Source organism: Miscanthus floridulus, chromosome 2 (genome assembly GCF_019320115.1).
Source record: "Miscanthus floridulus cultivar M001 chromosome 2, ASM1932011v1, whole genome shotgun sequence".
Lineage (NCBI taxonomy): Eukaryota > Viridiplantae > Streptophyta > Magnoliopsida > Poales > Poaceae > Miscanthus > Miscanthus floridulus.
In genome coordinates, this window is record NC_089581.1 from 161,342,255 (window position 1) to 161,356,768 (window position 14,514).

At 43.3% G+C, this 14,514-nt stretch overlaps 1 protein-coding gene across 1 annotated transcript; it reads right to left on the bottom strand.

The window, feature by feature from the left end:
- Positions 1-511: 511 nt before the first annotated feature.
- Positions 512-8,250, bottom strand: LOC136535307 (sec-independent protein translocase protein TATC, chloroplastic). The gene is made up of 4 exons (XM_066527609.1): positions 7,873-8,250; positions 3,503-3,792; positions 1,806-2,096; positions 512-882 (listed from the first exon to the last, which is right to left on the bottom strand). Exons 1-4 carry the CDS (start codon positions 8,141-8,143, stop codon positions 673-675), a joined length of 1,062 nt encoding a protein of 353 aa, XP_066383706.1. The 5' UTR covers positions 8,144-8,250; the 3' UTR covers positions 512-672.
- Between the last annotated feature and the right edge of the window lie 6,264 nt (positions 8,251-14,514).

A 14,514-nucleotide genomic window follows, 5' to 3' on the forward strand; every position in this document is an offset into this window, starting at 1 on the left:
CCTGTGATCAAGGGCGGCTAGGAGGGATCCAATCACACAACCGTTGAGTTTGCTTTGGATAGATAGATGAGCGTTTCAGTGATTTCTGCGATAAGATCCAATCACACGATTGTTGCTGCTGCGGCCAGGGATCACGTCTGGGAAGGCTCCTGTAATTGCGGCGCTTCTCAAACCTACAAGGACAATGATCATTGCTATGCTGGGGGGATCGAGCTGAGGGACTCCGAGTCGATGGACCACGAGCCGAGCGCCGGCACGTGTCGCCTAGGCCCCGTTCGTTTTACCCAAAAACCGGCTCGTTTTTTCAGTCAGAATAATATTTTTCTCTCACAACAATTCATTCAGAACAGTGTTTTTTAGCCGGTTTCAGCGAGCCGAACAGGGCCTACGCCTGCCTGCCGGTCGTGACTGGATTTGTTACGTTGGTCTCATTGGAGCGCCATGGAGGCCTTCTGCCTTTTGCGATTGAGCGCCACTGAATGCATTCATTTGTTACTTCAACACCGGTAGATGAAACTGATTAACCCTTTCGCTCTATTTTCACTGCTCATGAACTTTAGAAAGTGAAATGATAACAATATCATCTGCTGATCAAACAGAGTGAATTCATTTTTACAAGACTAAGTTACAGAGGGACCGCTTTCTAGAGCACCATCACCTTGCATGAACCAGTTATCGCCCAATTAGCTTGACCATCCATGCACCACCCAAGTATAAACCAAGCAAAGGACCAGCCAAGAGCATTTGTGTCAATGGATCCGTCGAAGGTGTAAGCACAGCAGCAGCAACAACAGCACCAACAACAACATATCTCCAGATCGAAAGCATTTGGTCACTAGAAACCAATCCAAGTTGTCCCAGCAAAAGCTGGATAACAGGGACCTGGAACAGAAATACCATGAAAAATGTATAAAGTCAACATATGGTTCTCTATGAGATTCTTCAGTTATCACAGTTCACTTTATCTCTATATTTGTATAATAAAAAAATAAGATTTGTGGTCCTCTAATAACTAAAATAGGTGCCCACTAACATCAAAAGCAGCATCCATATATGTTATTTGTTATTTGATAACACTAAATGGAATAGCAATGGATATTACACAAATGATATACTAAAACACACAAACTTTGAGTTCTGATACTCATCACAAACTAGCTTCAGTGCGGATCATGCATGATAGGATCCTTTTGGGTTGACCAACTTAACTGCATATTTAGTGCTATGAGTCGAGATTACCATAATGAGGTTAAAAAAAGTAGGCCAATGGAATGAAGCTGCAAAACTTAATCGGTTCACAACCGATTTTGAAAGTTTTCACGCTCAAGTTTGTGATGTTAGCTTTTGAGCTAACTGTTCGGCTTGCAGCCAATAATTGTATGATACCACATTTTCACTTTCCCTAATACTCCAATAAATATGTCGTACACACATACTCTTATTAAAGTGCACATTAGTTGTACTGACCAATTTGGGTGCTACAGCCACACTTTGGTGTGAAAGTTTTGGCAATGTGTGGCATTAATCTCAACAGCCTATGTTTTCAATGAGAAATTTCACCAATAAAAATAGTCAACTCTTTCTTCACTTAAAAACATATTCCAACCTAAATGTGGTACAAGAAAACTTATTGTATCAACATAAATGCAGATGATCTTAAATTCTTAACGCTAAACAATAAAGTTGGTTTCCGGAGAAGTATGTGTTAATGATCCGGTTACGTCATAAACAAAAAAAAAAACACATTACTACAACCCGCGTTCAAAAAACACATTAGTACAACATATACAGGGAGACTTGTTTACCTGAAACGACAAACCTGTGCTAAACATCAGCACAAGTATGAATTCAAAGTACTGGTCAATAGACCACAACGATTCCACTGCCCCATCTGCATAATTCACAAAGAAGTTCAACGCAGCAGGGCTGAGAACCGTGTAGGAGAAGAAAATGCCTAGGTAGAATAGAACAGAAGAACCCAACACAATAGGCCCGAGAAATTTCCGCTCGTCCCTTGTTAAACCTGGGATAACAAATGCAATGATCTCATACAAAATGATAGGACTTCCAAGTAAAAGGCCACAATAACCTGAAACCTGCATGGGATTGAAGATAATGAGATAATTAACAGTTTAATTTTGTAATGACCACTACAAAATAAAGCTGACGTAGAGTATGGAAATTGCATGAGAATGGTAATATAGGCTTGTTGTGCAGAGCTCCACCTTCAATAAATATGTGGATTTCCTGGAGCTAGGTATTTCTAACCCTAGAAACTTTGTGGAGCTGGAGCTGGAGCTGGAGGTGGGGTACACCTGAGTTGTTTGGTTGAACTGTTTTCTTTCTATTCTAGACAAAAGTTACGGTCCCAAGATTCATGATTTTAGCATATGAAATCAAGATCTCAAGTGAATCTCGGAGCTAAAGCTGTGCCAAACAGGGCCTATGAAACAACATTCACTTTGAATTTGCCTCCTGTAGACTAGCAACACCGACGAAATTTAGCGGTATTGAGAGCTGTTCATGGGCCAGTGTATGGAGCAGTTGTCGATAGTTATCCACCTTATCATGGATGAAATCATTAAATCACAGAACAATGAACAGCTATACTACAAACCTGCTATCAAAGAGAGACTATGTAACATAACTTTAAACAGTAGTTACTCAAGTATGAATGTCTGGTCAGCAAAGCCCTGGTGGCCAAGTAGGCAGTAGGTATTTTGGATGATGAAGCCAACTGGTTTCCACAAGGAGATCGTTTAAGAGAAACTTTATTAGCAAAAGGATTTGTAATTAGATTGGATTCTATTCGTAAAGAACCAATCTACTAACAGCTGAAGCATATACAACATGACTAACTGATTGAAAAAATATATTCCACCAATGAGCCCAGTATCCTTTCATGAATTTAATCTAACATCCCTTTCCCCTCCACACTAACCTTGCTTCACCTCACTAAATAGTGAGAGATTTCCCTGCACTAGCTAGCCAATATGTGCAACGATCTTCAAATTTTGTGTATGCAGACATGTTCATTAGGTACTTGCAATTTTGAATTCTAATTTAGTAAGGTGAAAAAAAGGCACCTAGGTATATGGACTTTGCAGTTAAGCTTTCCAACCATGTGTGAGAAGATTTTCATCTGTATGGTCTTTGGGACTACCAGCGGATGTGGTTTGCACAAATATGATAAAAAGTCACACAACCTGACTCAGATACATGCACTCCCTGCGCACCATGTGGGACCACAATCAACTCCAGATTGGATCACACATTGCTAGAATCATGAAATAAGAAAGAGCCTGTTCCAGTGCATTGCACGTTGCTATAACAATCAGAATGTAGAAATGGATTCTGTGGATGATTTCCTCAAGGCAAGACACAAACCATGCAATCAAACATTACATAGGAAAAAAATGCTATTTGGATATAGGATTGACATGCATTATTCTGAATTCAAAAGAGAATGCTAGAATGTTCACTCAGATTTCTGGAGTCTCACCTTTAATGTTGTAAAGAAAAATTCCCCAGGCGAGAGCTGCAAAAACCGAACACCCTGAACAGTCACTGGGGCCTCTAGGAAAAGAACCAAATCTTTTGAAAAAGCAAAACAGCCTAGCATCGCAGCCCCAACAGCCAAAACTGAGATGAAAATCCTCTCACGAAGCTCCTCTAGATGATCAAATATACTCATCTCTTTATCATCTGGAAGTAAGTCTTTGCTTGGATAAAGAAAATTATACAGAGCACTCTGTTCTTCCTCTGAGGGGCCTCCGAAGGAACCATTTTCCACTGCAAAAGGTAAGTTTGAGTTGTAAATTAGTCAATCAATATTCTGGATGCAGCTATGTCACATACTCCAGAAATAGAACTCTAGCAAGGTATAATCAAATAAACAAAAGATAATTCATCATGTAACATGAAAAAAAAAGCTCAGGCCAGTACAACTAAAAATGGTGTAGTATGAGATACAATTTACTATAGCAATTGCCTTTAAATTCTTTATTTCCTTTATTTAACTCAAGCTGTAGTACACCAATGAGCCAGAACAGCGCCTTAATGTTGAACAAGATATACTTCTTTTAATGTCTAGCTTTATTATATGTGTTCCCTCTGTTTCTTTTATAAGGCATGCACACACGTTTCAAGATTTGAACTTCATGATTCTTTACTGGGGATTCTCTTAACAATAATTATACATGGATGGTGCCATTGCATTCATATATGAATTTAATTTTCTACGATCAGGTTTTAGTGTTTTTTTTTTTTTGGAAAAGGGAAATCCATTCATTCATTATAAGAAGAGTACATTATGAACATCTTATAGGAGAAAATAATGGCCAAAGTATAATGTTAGAGAGCACAATGAACCCACGCCATACATTTTGAACGGAAGAAGCATTAGTAAGAGTATATTTGGTAGTTAGGGATATTGAAATCCCATTTGCCATATGTATCCGGGAGGTGTCTTGCACCCCAAGTCTTGTACTCTATTAATACTACCCAAAGAGCTCAATGCAATACATCCCACGCATTATACGCTATCACGAGTTTAGGGTTTTGATCCTGAGCCGAGGCTTCCACTGCCACTGTGACTGCAGAGGATACTAGAGTATATTGGGGTATCTCTAGATATGGTACAACCGTACAAGGCACTCTGGGTCAAGGCACCGAGCCGACAAGACACTGCAAATCCCAATTCTACAACATTCCAATATACACTCCCATGGATTTATCAAATCCGAGTAGTGAGGTCTTAGGTTTTTTTTATCTTTTTCCGTCATAAAATCAAAAGCAAATAACAAACAGCACAATTTGTTAGATGCGACCTTTCCTTCTTCCTCGTTCCAGCAAGATGTCAAGTAAGAAAAGTAGTGATTAGAGGTCCTTTTAGACCAGTCTAGCATCAGTCTGAATGGTTCACTAAATATGATTGGCTAGAGTATAGTGAAAAGGTGGATAAGTCTTTGATGAGGCTTCCAAATTTTAGAGTTTGACGGAGTTGGCTAAGCCATACCTGATGATTTCAATTCAACACAATAAAGGACCTTAGTCATGAGCTTAATATTTTAGCCTACCCCAACTTGCTTGGGACTGAAAGGCTATGTTGTTGTTGTAGTCATGAGCTTAATATTTGCATTGATAATGTGTGAGCTGATGAAAGATTTGCCAAGTTGAACACTATTTACAAGCTTGCTAGGCTGATGGTCTTCGTCTATCGGCTTCTCAAGCTAGCGCTAGCGCTAGTTCTTGCTATCACCATGGCATTGGTAGAGAGCTGTTTTTCAGCAATGTGAAGACACTACTGTGTAATCGTATTGGCGATGAATTTATGAATATGCTTTGTGGAACAAGGGTTTCTAGCCACAATTCCAATTGATATTGTGATAGTTTGATTTCACAAGATGGAGGATCATAGCCGTAGAGGGAAACTATAGGAGGTTACTACTTACTACGATGTTGTTTGTTATTTTGTCGATTATTATTACGCATAGTATTATACTATCAGAATGTATAAGTTAGTACTGGGAATTTGCACTAACCCTGGCGACAATTTATCCTAGCTGTACTTTCCTATCTCTTTCAACCTTTCTACACTGACTTCCTGGATGTCGCAGAAATATGGGATATTTAAGGTATTCCCACATTCAGTATCTTTATGATAAAATTATAGCCCTTGTATCACCCTACATGAAAATGCAACTATCTGACTCCACCTCTATCTCTCATATCCTGAAAATGGAACTATATGACTCCATCTCTCATATCCAGAAAATTTGTTGGATATCTGATTTTTTTGCTTGGTTTGCTACCAATACCTCTTCGGTGGTTAGTCCTTCAGTATCTGACACATATGCATCCGTGCAAATAAAAAAAAATCAGCTACCCTAGGAGGAATTAGGAAGAAGAAATAGGCACTCAAATTCGGCTCGACGAGGACTTGAACTTGAGTGGTGTGGGCATATATCCACACCGACAACCAACTGAGCAAGGATCTGACACATATGCACCCCTACACAAGATGACAACATAACACAACGTTTTCGGTACAGTGGACATTAAACCTATCTTCTATTAGTTTTTTAAGGCGAAATAGCCATATTCGTCCTTAAACTTTCATCCAAAGCTCAAATTCGTCCCTCAACTATTAAAAGGGCCGGTTTAGTCCTTGAATTTGCAATTTTGGTTCAATCTCGTCCTCTGTCGGACGTCGTCTGCCATAGTAGCTCACTCCGTTAACACACTTTGAGATGAGACAACACACTTGCAGATTTTGGCAAGTCTCTGGACATATCAGCATGTGCTGGAACCCGTGGAGCATGAGTAAGCATGGCCTGTATCTCCAAATCCAAAGCCATTGCCTCCTAGAGTGAAGAAAATGCGAGGGCGCCCACCCAAAAATAGAAAGAAAGACCCTTCAGAACCAGTGAAATCAGGCACCAAGTCATGGAAAGTCGGTACTATAATTAGATTTCAAAAATCATTTGATTTCAAAAATCACTACATGATTATCCACAGGCCTACAACCACTTACAATGCAAAAGCACCAGTGGTATAGATATCCCTCTGCTCTGATCCGCTCCGAATCCGAATTTTATGGATATGGAGAAGTGTTTTTAATATCCATGCGGATACGGATAATCCGAACCCGATTATATGCGGATGAGGTGTTGGATATGGAATTGGCAAAATCCGACGGATATAGATTAACCGATAATTGAATGCGCGACGCTTATAATAGGATAATTGGAATATTTTAAGGAGCCCAAGCAGCAAGAATACAAGTCAGCCTGGCCCATGACACAAGCATTATTATATTGAAGTCCACAAACAAAGCTCATCAACTATAGGTTGGTACATTGAAATTACAGGAGACAAAAGAATTATCATCTACCAAAGTGGAGGACTAGTACACGGCAAAGAGTGAAGGTAAAGTTTTGCCAAATTAAGAATATTTATTTTTTACACACTTGTTTTATACTCTTAAATTTAAACTGAGAACTTGTATTCATTTTGTGAGCTCTTAAATCGAAGTGGTGGATTGATGGTGATTATTCCGTGTGGTATTGCCGCTTTATGACTTTGGTTAATGAATTGTTTCTCATCATAAAAAATAACACGTAAGCACATATTATCCGACTTAAAAAGGTCCGCTTCCGCTCCATCACCAGTCCAAATCCGTATCATTTCCGACATCTAAAAAATCCGTATTCGCATCCGAATCCGTATAATATCTTATCCGCTCCGAATCTAATAAAAAATGGATTAGGATATGGGGAAGCCATTATCAGCTCCGATCCGATCCGTTTTCATCCCTACCATGCATAAGTTTACATATTTCTTTTCGCAACCTTTGTCAATCACTGTACATATCATCCCATTGTCCATCTGAATGCAAACACAACCGTGTCAAGCTGTGATTCATGGATGCAAAGTCTTCAATCACCTTTTTTGGTCTCCCAATAGAACTGTGCGGACGGAGTGATCTTCCGTGTGGAAGACGGCATCAGACAGAGGATGAAATCGGACTGAAATTGCAAATTCGAGGACTAAACCGACCATTTTGATAGTTGAAGGACGAATTTGAGCTTTGGATGAAAGTTTAAGGATGAATATGGCTATTTCGCCTTTTTTTTTTTAATTGGAATCCAGAATTCTGACATTTCTCAACCGGTTGTTTCCGTAGATTAGGAATTTTCATGAGACTACTCCGTGATATCCCTCCTACGACAAACAATGTGAGCTCATATTCAGCATATGACTGAATTGTCTAGGAGCTCCACCGCAGCACCAGAGTAGTGCTACCTAAAGAGTCTGTCTATACGGTGCTCGAGTGTTCCAGTAAAAGGGCGGGCGTAATGTCAGGCGTACCAGGAGGTGGGTCCTCGAGTGCGGCGCCGATGCGGCTGGACGGAGACTCCTTCTGTGGCAGTGGGCCAGCCTCCCGGGGCTCGCCGTCCCCGTCGACGGCAGAGCAGCGGAGGCGCTGCCGGCGGCGGCGCTCGGGCTCGAGCGCCGCGGCAGCTAGCGATAATAGAGGCAGGTTGCGCTGGCGCAGGAGGGGCCGGCTCTGGCGGAAGAGGACGCCACCCGGGTGCAACTGCGGCGGCGGGTGCCAAAGCAGCGCACCTGCGCTTCCCATCCCCGTTCCCGTCTGCTCCTCGCCGTTCCTCTGGTGTGGTACTCGGAGAAAGAGGTACCCGGTGGCGGACAGACGATGTCACGATATTATCTCGCTCGGTAGTCGGAGCTGTCTTCTTTCTTCTTATCTACAGTCAAAGAGAGGCGTACGGCTTTCTCGACGCCTAGCGTGGCCACGGTAATAAAACTAGCCAAATTTCTCATGCGTTCCTGCCGGACATCAGGATAAAAGATACGTACTCGCGTGGCTACGGTCATAAAACAGTCAAATTTCTCATGCGTTCTGTCGGTGTTTTGGACCGGCGGGTCATCAACTAACTAGTGAAAATATATTATGTGCCCCTAATTCTAGACGGTGATGCAAAGAAACACAAGGTTTATACTGGTTCAGGCAATAAGTGTCCTACGTCCAGTCTGAGAGAGCGATCTTATATTCCTTGCACCGAGGTGCTTGTAGTAGGGGTTTACAAGTAAGGCGAGAGAGGAAGCTGGTCCCAGGTCTCTGCGTAGTGGCGTGAGTTGCTTGAGATGTTGATCTCTTGCAGTGAGAAAACGAGTGTGTTCGTCTGTCTGAGTCTCTTTTCGTCTGTGCGTGCCTAGAAACGGCCCCGGTAACTCCCTTTTATAATTGAAGGGGGGACAGGGGCGATACATGTGTTCGCTACGTGGCGTTTTGTGAGCGAAGGCGGTATGTCCGAGCCCTGCAGCTTGTCACTGTGGCGGCATGGTCGACGGAGCGGTCTTGTCCTCGGTGCCCTGGAGCGACGCGTCGGTCACGCCCGATCCTGTGCGACGTGGAAGCTCCTGTGATGGCTTGACGCAGGGCATGACGCATACTGTGGTCGACGTGCCGGTCGCTGTATGTTGACGACGTAGAGAGCCGAGGCCTAATCGGTGCAGAGGCTGAACCATTGTGGGGGGCTCGGCGGGCGCGAGTCCCGAGGCTACCGAGACCCCGAAGCGGATAGCCGAGGCTCGGAGGGAGCAGGTTGGTCTTTGTACGTCGATTCCGAGGCTACAGGGACCCGGACATGACTCTCCACGCCGCGCTGTCATCGGAGCAGGGGTTAGGCAGCACAGTGCAGCACGGGTGTCAGTCGTGGGTACAGCGCCGAGCACAGCGGCCGGTAGCCCCTGCCCCGTCCTGTCCCGGACGGCATGGCGTCGATGTGACTTACGTCTCGTCGGCCACTCCGCTGTACCGAGCCGTCGTTCAGCTGATGTCGCGGGAGTGGTTGAACGCGTCAGTTGGACACGACGTCCTGTCAGAGAAGTCGATCAAGGCGGAGGCGACGGGTTTGTTGCCGAGCCGGCCTCGAGCGAGGCGGAGAATCGGTTCCTCGTCCGAGGCCTTGCGCGGGGCCTCGGGCGAGTCAGAGAATCGGTACCTCGTCCGAGGCCTTGCGGTTGGAGGCCTCGAGCGAGGCGGAGAGTCGGTACCTCGTCCGAGGCCTTGCGGTTCGGGGCCTCGAGCGAGGCAGAGAGTCAGTACCTCGTCCGAGGCCTCGTGGTTTCATTCTGGGCAGAGCCCGCTTCGGGTGAGCTCGGATATTGTTCGAGGTGGCCGGGCGGTCCAGCCGAGCCTCGGATAAGGTGGGGGTTTGCCGGTGGTTGTCTCTTAGTTTTGATTTTTACAAGGTTTAAGCGATTTTTTCGACTCTTGCTTAGGGGGCCCTTTATGGTATCCGACACGTTCCTTCAAGACTTCAGCATAAAAATATTATTATGAATAATTATATTACTGATAGCACAGTACTCTTTTCATCCTAAAATAAATGTCATTCTCATTTTCCAAAAATATATATCTATATTTATATATCTTATAAAAGTAAACCCCACTATCGTATTTCTCTATGATTTCGTGAAGCCACGTCATCACGAGGGCCTCACCAAATCAGCACGTTCAAACACTAAATTACATTTATTGGGTCTCATCAGTAAGTAAGTTTTGATGCAAGTCGTCGAGTAACGAAGAGACACGATATTCTTCTCCACTGGTTCCTTTAGTGCACGAATTCAACTCTGCCTCCAAAAGCCACAGCAAAACTTTCACCTGGCACCTTCTTTGTTGCGACTCCATCTACCAATAAACTCTCACGTCCTTCCAAAGTACTAACGAAGAGCCGGCCAGCCGGAACAATGAACCGTTTGTTGCCCTCTTATTTATGTAACCTTGCTCATACGTTTGAGTTCAGCTCTATACTCGATCCAGACCATGACGCTCCTCTTCCAAGCACACTTTCCCATATCTGTTCCAATCTTACGATCGTCACATGACAAACTGCCGCACACTAGATGTCGACTGGACGGTCCTCATGCCTGTCTCTCCTGTTAGGTGCCGCTGGCTGATCATGTAATTGGATCACGAGTATTTTCATTAGTGTATGCAGGCTATCCTTCATTCCTCGCAGTCGCCGATCATGTATGCTGTTCTGTGATGTGCCACTATCCCACTGCCCCTGTTAGCATTTTCCTTGTTTTTCGAATCCAATTATTTTGCAAGACTGCATCTATTCAGTTGTTGCATCTACAAATTAAGTTTATCTCAAAAGCATATATAAGTCGTATTTTCTTGCCGAGTGATGTATGTTGATATAGTTAAACCATAATGTTTTGTGATTCTAAATTCCTATAGTTGACGTGTGATTTACTTACATCACTCGGTGGTACCTGGATTACCAACATCATACGCATATACACTTCTAATTTTCAGTGGTTTACATCCAAATCTATATGTATTTCTCAGTGGTTTACAACCAAATCCATCTGTATTTCCTCGTGAATACCCGCAACAACGCGCTGAGAATTCTTCTAGTATATATGGTTTATGATGCATAATAAGTATCATTAAATTAATTATTGAAATATATTTTTGATAATAAACTCTTTTTGAGATATAAATGTTACTAATGTTTTCTATAAATCTAGTTAAAGTTAAAAAAGGTTTGATCCGCACCAAACTCAAAGCAACAATTATTCAGTTATTCTGGGCCAGAGTAGTACTTCCTCCTTTCAAGTGTCGCCTAAATTTTCATGCATATTAGTAATATTTATAGTGTAAACACAAGCGTCATGTTTGGTTTGTTTAGATGTTCACATATCGATTAGTTTTAAAAAGTAAATGTTAATCGATGAAATTTCTATAGCAATATTTAGTATTAAAATATGACTAGTTTTAATTAGGCTTTAAAATTCAAGAATAATGACTATTCTAATTTATGGCGTCACTTCGTCATCGACGTTTCTTGCACTTCTACGACCGTAGCATCGAGCCTTAGTTTGGGTGTACTATTTGCTTGTGATGGGTGTTTGCTGCGAGTGCAGATAAAGACGAAAGATTCTGAGAGATCGCAGGTATAGGATGAAAAGCAGGTGTAAAATAAAGGCAAACTAGTGGAACTCGCGCGCCCCTACGTGCGCCGACAAGCGAATAAGTTTAGGTTTATACAGGTAGGGTTGACACGTTGTATATGATATGGTGCTGTACATAATTGTAGAGGCATAAGTCGTGCACACTTCAGGGGACAGCTTTTGCCTAGGGCATCAAGTTTGAATTGTAAGAGGCTCAAAAAAAAAGTTTGAATTGTAAGAAACACTTTTACAACTAACACAGTGGGTATGTGTCCATGATTGTAGATATATCAGCCAGCATTTTGGACACACTGCAAAATATTGAGGGCAGACAAGGTGCGGACCAGCTTAATATGCTGTAAGAAAATGTTCATGGATCACTACACGACTATAAATTACCTCATGCAGAAAAATTACACTTGGAGCAATTTCACTGGACAGCGAGAACTCAGCTATCATTAAATGTTCTCCTTGACCAAGGCACTGAAAAAAAGCAATTTAGAATTTATAATATAGGTAGTCAAAATGCCCAATAAAATAGAGGCTTGTCCAATTGATAATTACCTTTGAAGAGATGGTCAACATTGATATGTTCAAGAAATTAGCAGCAGCCTCCTTTACATGGGCCGCATAAAATAAATTGTAAACAACAGAAGTCAGCTGCCTATCAGATAAAAGGTAGTGTTCCGTTGGTGGCGTAGCACAAGCACTAAAAAATTATTGTTATCATAAGAACAGTGTACCATCGTTGTAATATCTTGTGGAGGACATCCATTTAAGTATGCAGTTCAAAGTAACATGTAAGAAAATACACTTGCTATTCTTTTTTTTCGCAAACAAACTTCGTAGAAGGCAAACTTTATTAGGCTCATCTGATCTGATATATGCTAAAATCGATGTCGTCCACAAGATACAACTGGAAATGGCAAAATTGGTAGATTCATCTGGGAATCGCAAGAAAGTGGTGAGGAATGGATAGGAATGAATACATCATTGGCAATGGGGTGTGCTCAGGAATACAAAAGCCTAAAGCAAAGACGTCATTGACAATAGACTTGTGCTGCAGTAACAAATTCACAGAATGTAGCAACAATGCAAAGAAAAGAACACAGGCAAAAGAGAATTGCTAAGTTATAGTGTCACTATCATCACAAAACAAATGCAGGCAGTAAGAATCATGGAAGGGTGATATAACAGATCAACATTGCACAGTCCTATCGTCTCAGTACCCATAAAGTCATCACTGCACAACCCCAAAGCCTCAGTAGGTAAAAAAGAGGAATGAAACAATTAATCATCACCATACAATGGAGGATATCAGTTGTTTGCATGATCCACACGTTTAAAAACAAGAGTGGCAGCAACAAATGGCTTCTTAGGGGGGGGGGGGGCAAATAACAGTGACGAGAGGGAGGTAAGGAAGGGGGAGAACGGGCGAGAGCGCACCTCCGCCGTATGCAACGGGCCAGATACACTGGTGTGGGGCTCCTCCAACGATGAAGGCCAGGGGGGCAGCGATCATGATGCGTCTGCGCTGCTTCCGCGCATTCTCGGCGCGGCGGCGCTCGGTGAGCGGACCGAAGTCGCCGAGCGGCGACGACGACATGGTCGGAGCTGTTTTCACCATCCATGGGGCCCTCGGACGTGGCCACGTCGTCAACTCAGGTATCAAATACACGTATATAGATTAGAAAATAGAGCGAATACATGTAATGTCATGTAAATCAAGAGTCCAACGTTTGGAGGCCTATTTTTATGAAGTCAACGTTTGAAGTCCCAAAACGGCGAAGCGCGACGATTGGTGTCCCAAATATGCAATTTTCCCTCTCGAGAGAGGGAGCGAGCGGAGAGGAGTGTGTCGGGGTTGGGAACCATCGGGAGGGGGAAGGAGCTGGAAGGAGAAGCGGGAGCGACGGTATATATTTGTTTCACCGGATTCAAACGCGAAGTCGGAGAAGTATAGGAGAAGCCGGAGAATCTCACGAGAAGTCTAAGAAGCCACTCCCGGCGAAATCGGCTTCAAGAGATCTGGGCCATCGATTCGAAGATCTAACGGACCAAAAAATTTGAATCGACCTGGAGGGTGGTTCCTTGAGGAGCCCTACATGCTATCGAGGGGAGAAATTTGAGTTCTCCTTGTACCTGTTTACTTTTAATGCCACCTTCATTACGTGAATGCGTTTAATTTGATATACTATAGGGATTTATTTACCGATAGGTTCTTGCATATGGGTAGATTGGGTTAGCTTACTTTTCCCAATTATTAATTATTAATTGGTAGGACCTTCACCAAACACCTCCTCACAGAACGGCTCCTCCGGCGGAGCACTCTAGGAGCCGGAGCCGTTTTCTATAGCACGAGGAGCCAAGAAACGTACCTCCGCGCGGCTCCTCCTGCAGTCCTGCTGTCTAGAATGCAAAGACGTTGACGCCCTTCCTTGTCTCGCTCGGCTACGCAGGACGGCAGGAGGCTTCGGCGGCACTGTACGGCGAGCGGCGGCGTGAGCAAGCGCCGTGTGGGAGCAGCGGCGACGGCGGCATGGGAGAGAGCAAGCACGCCGTAGGAGAGCGGCGGCGCAGGCACTGGGTGCGAGCCTGCTGCCGGCAGCGGCGGCACTGTAGTCTTTTGTTTTTACGAGAAGATGCGAGCAGTTGGTTCCTTGGAAGGGAAGACCGGCGGTGGGATGGTGCAGGTCGTATGGGCCTAGGCCCAAAGGGGTGCCTTCCTCATTTCTTCATTAGAAATAATTTTAAATATGATTTACCTTTGCTCCAAAAATGTTTACCGAAATTATAACCAATATTATAATTAATTGATGCAAGATTTTGTACAGCTAAGTCAAATAATAAGTAGGGACACTTTAGACATTTTTACCTTTCATCAATTCCGAAAGAAAGGAAGTCATTTGGCCAAACGTTTTTTCAAAAAGGCTTCAGCTCCTTCAGAGAAGCCACTACTGAGCCTGAGCCAGAGCTATTTCTTAAGGAGCCAGAGCCCTGTCAAACAGGCCCACTCGAATA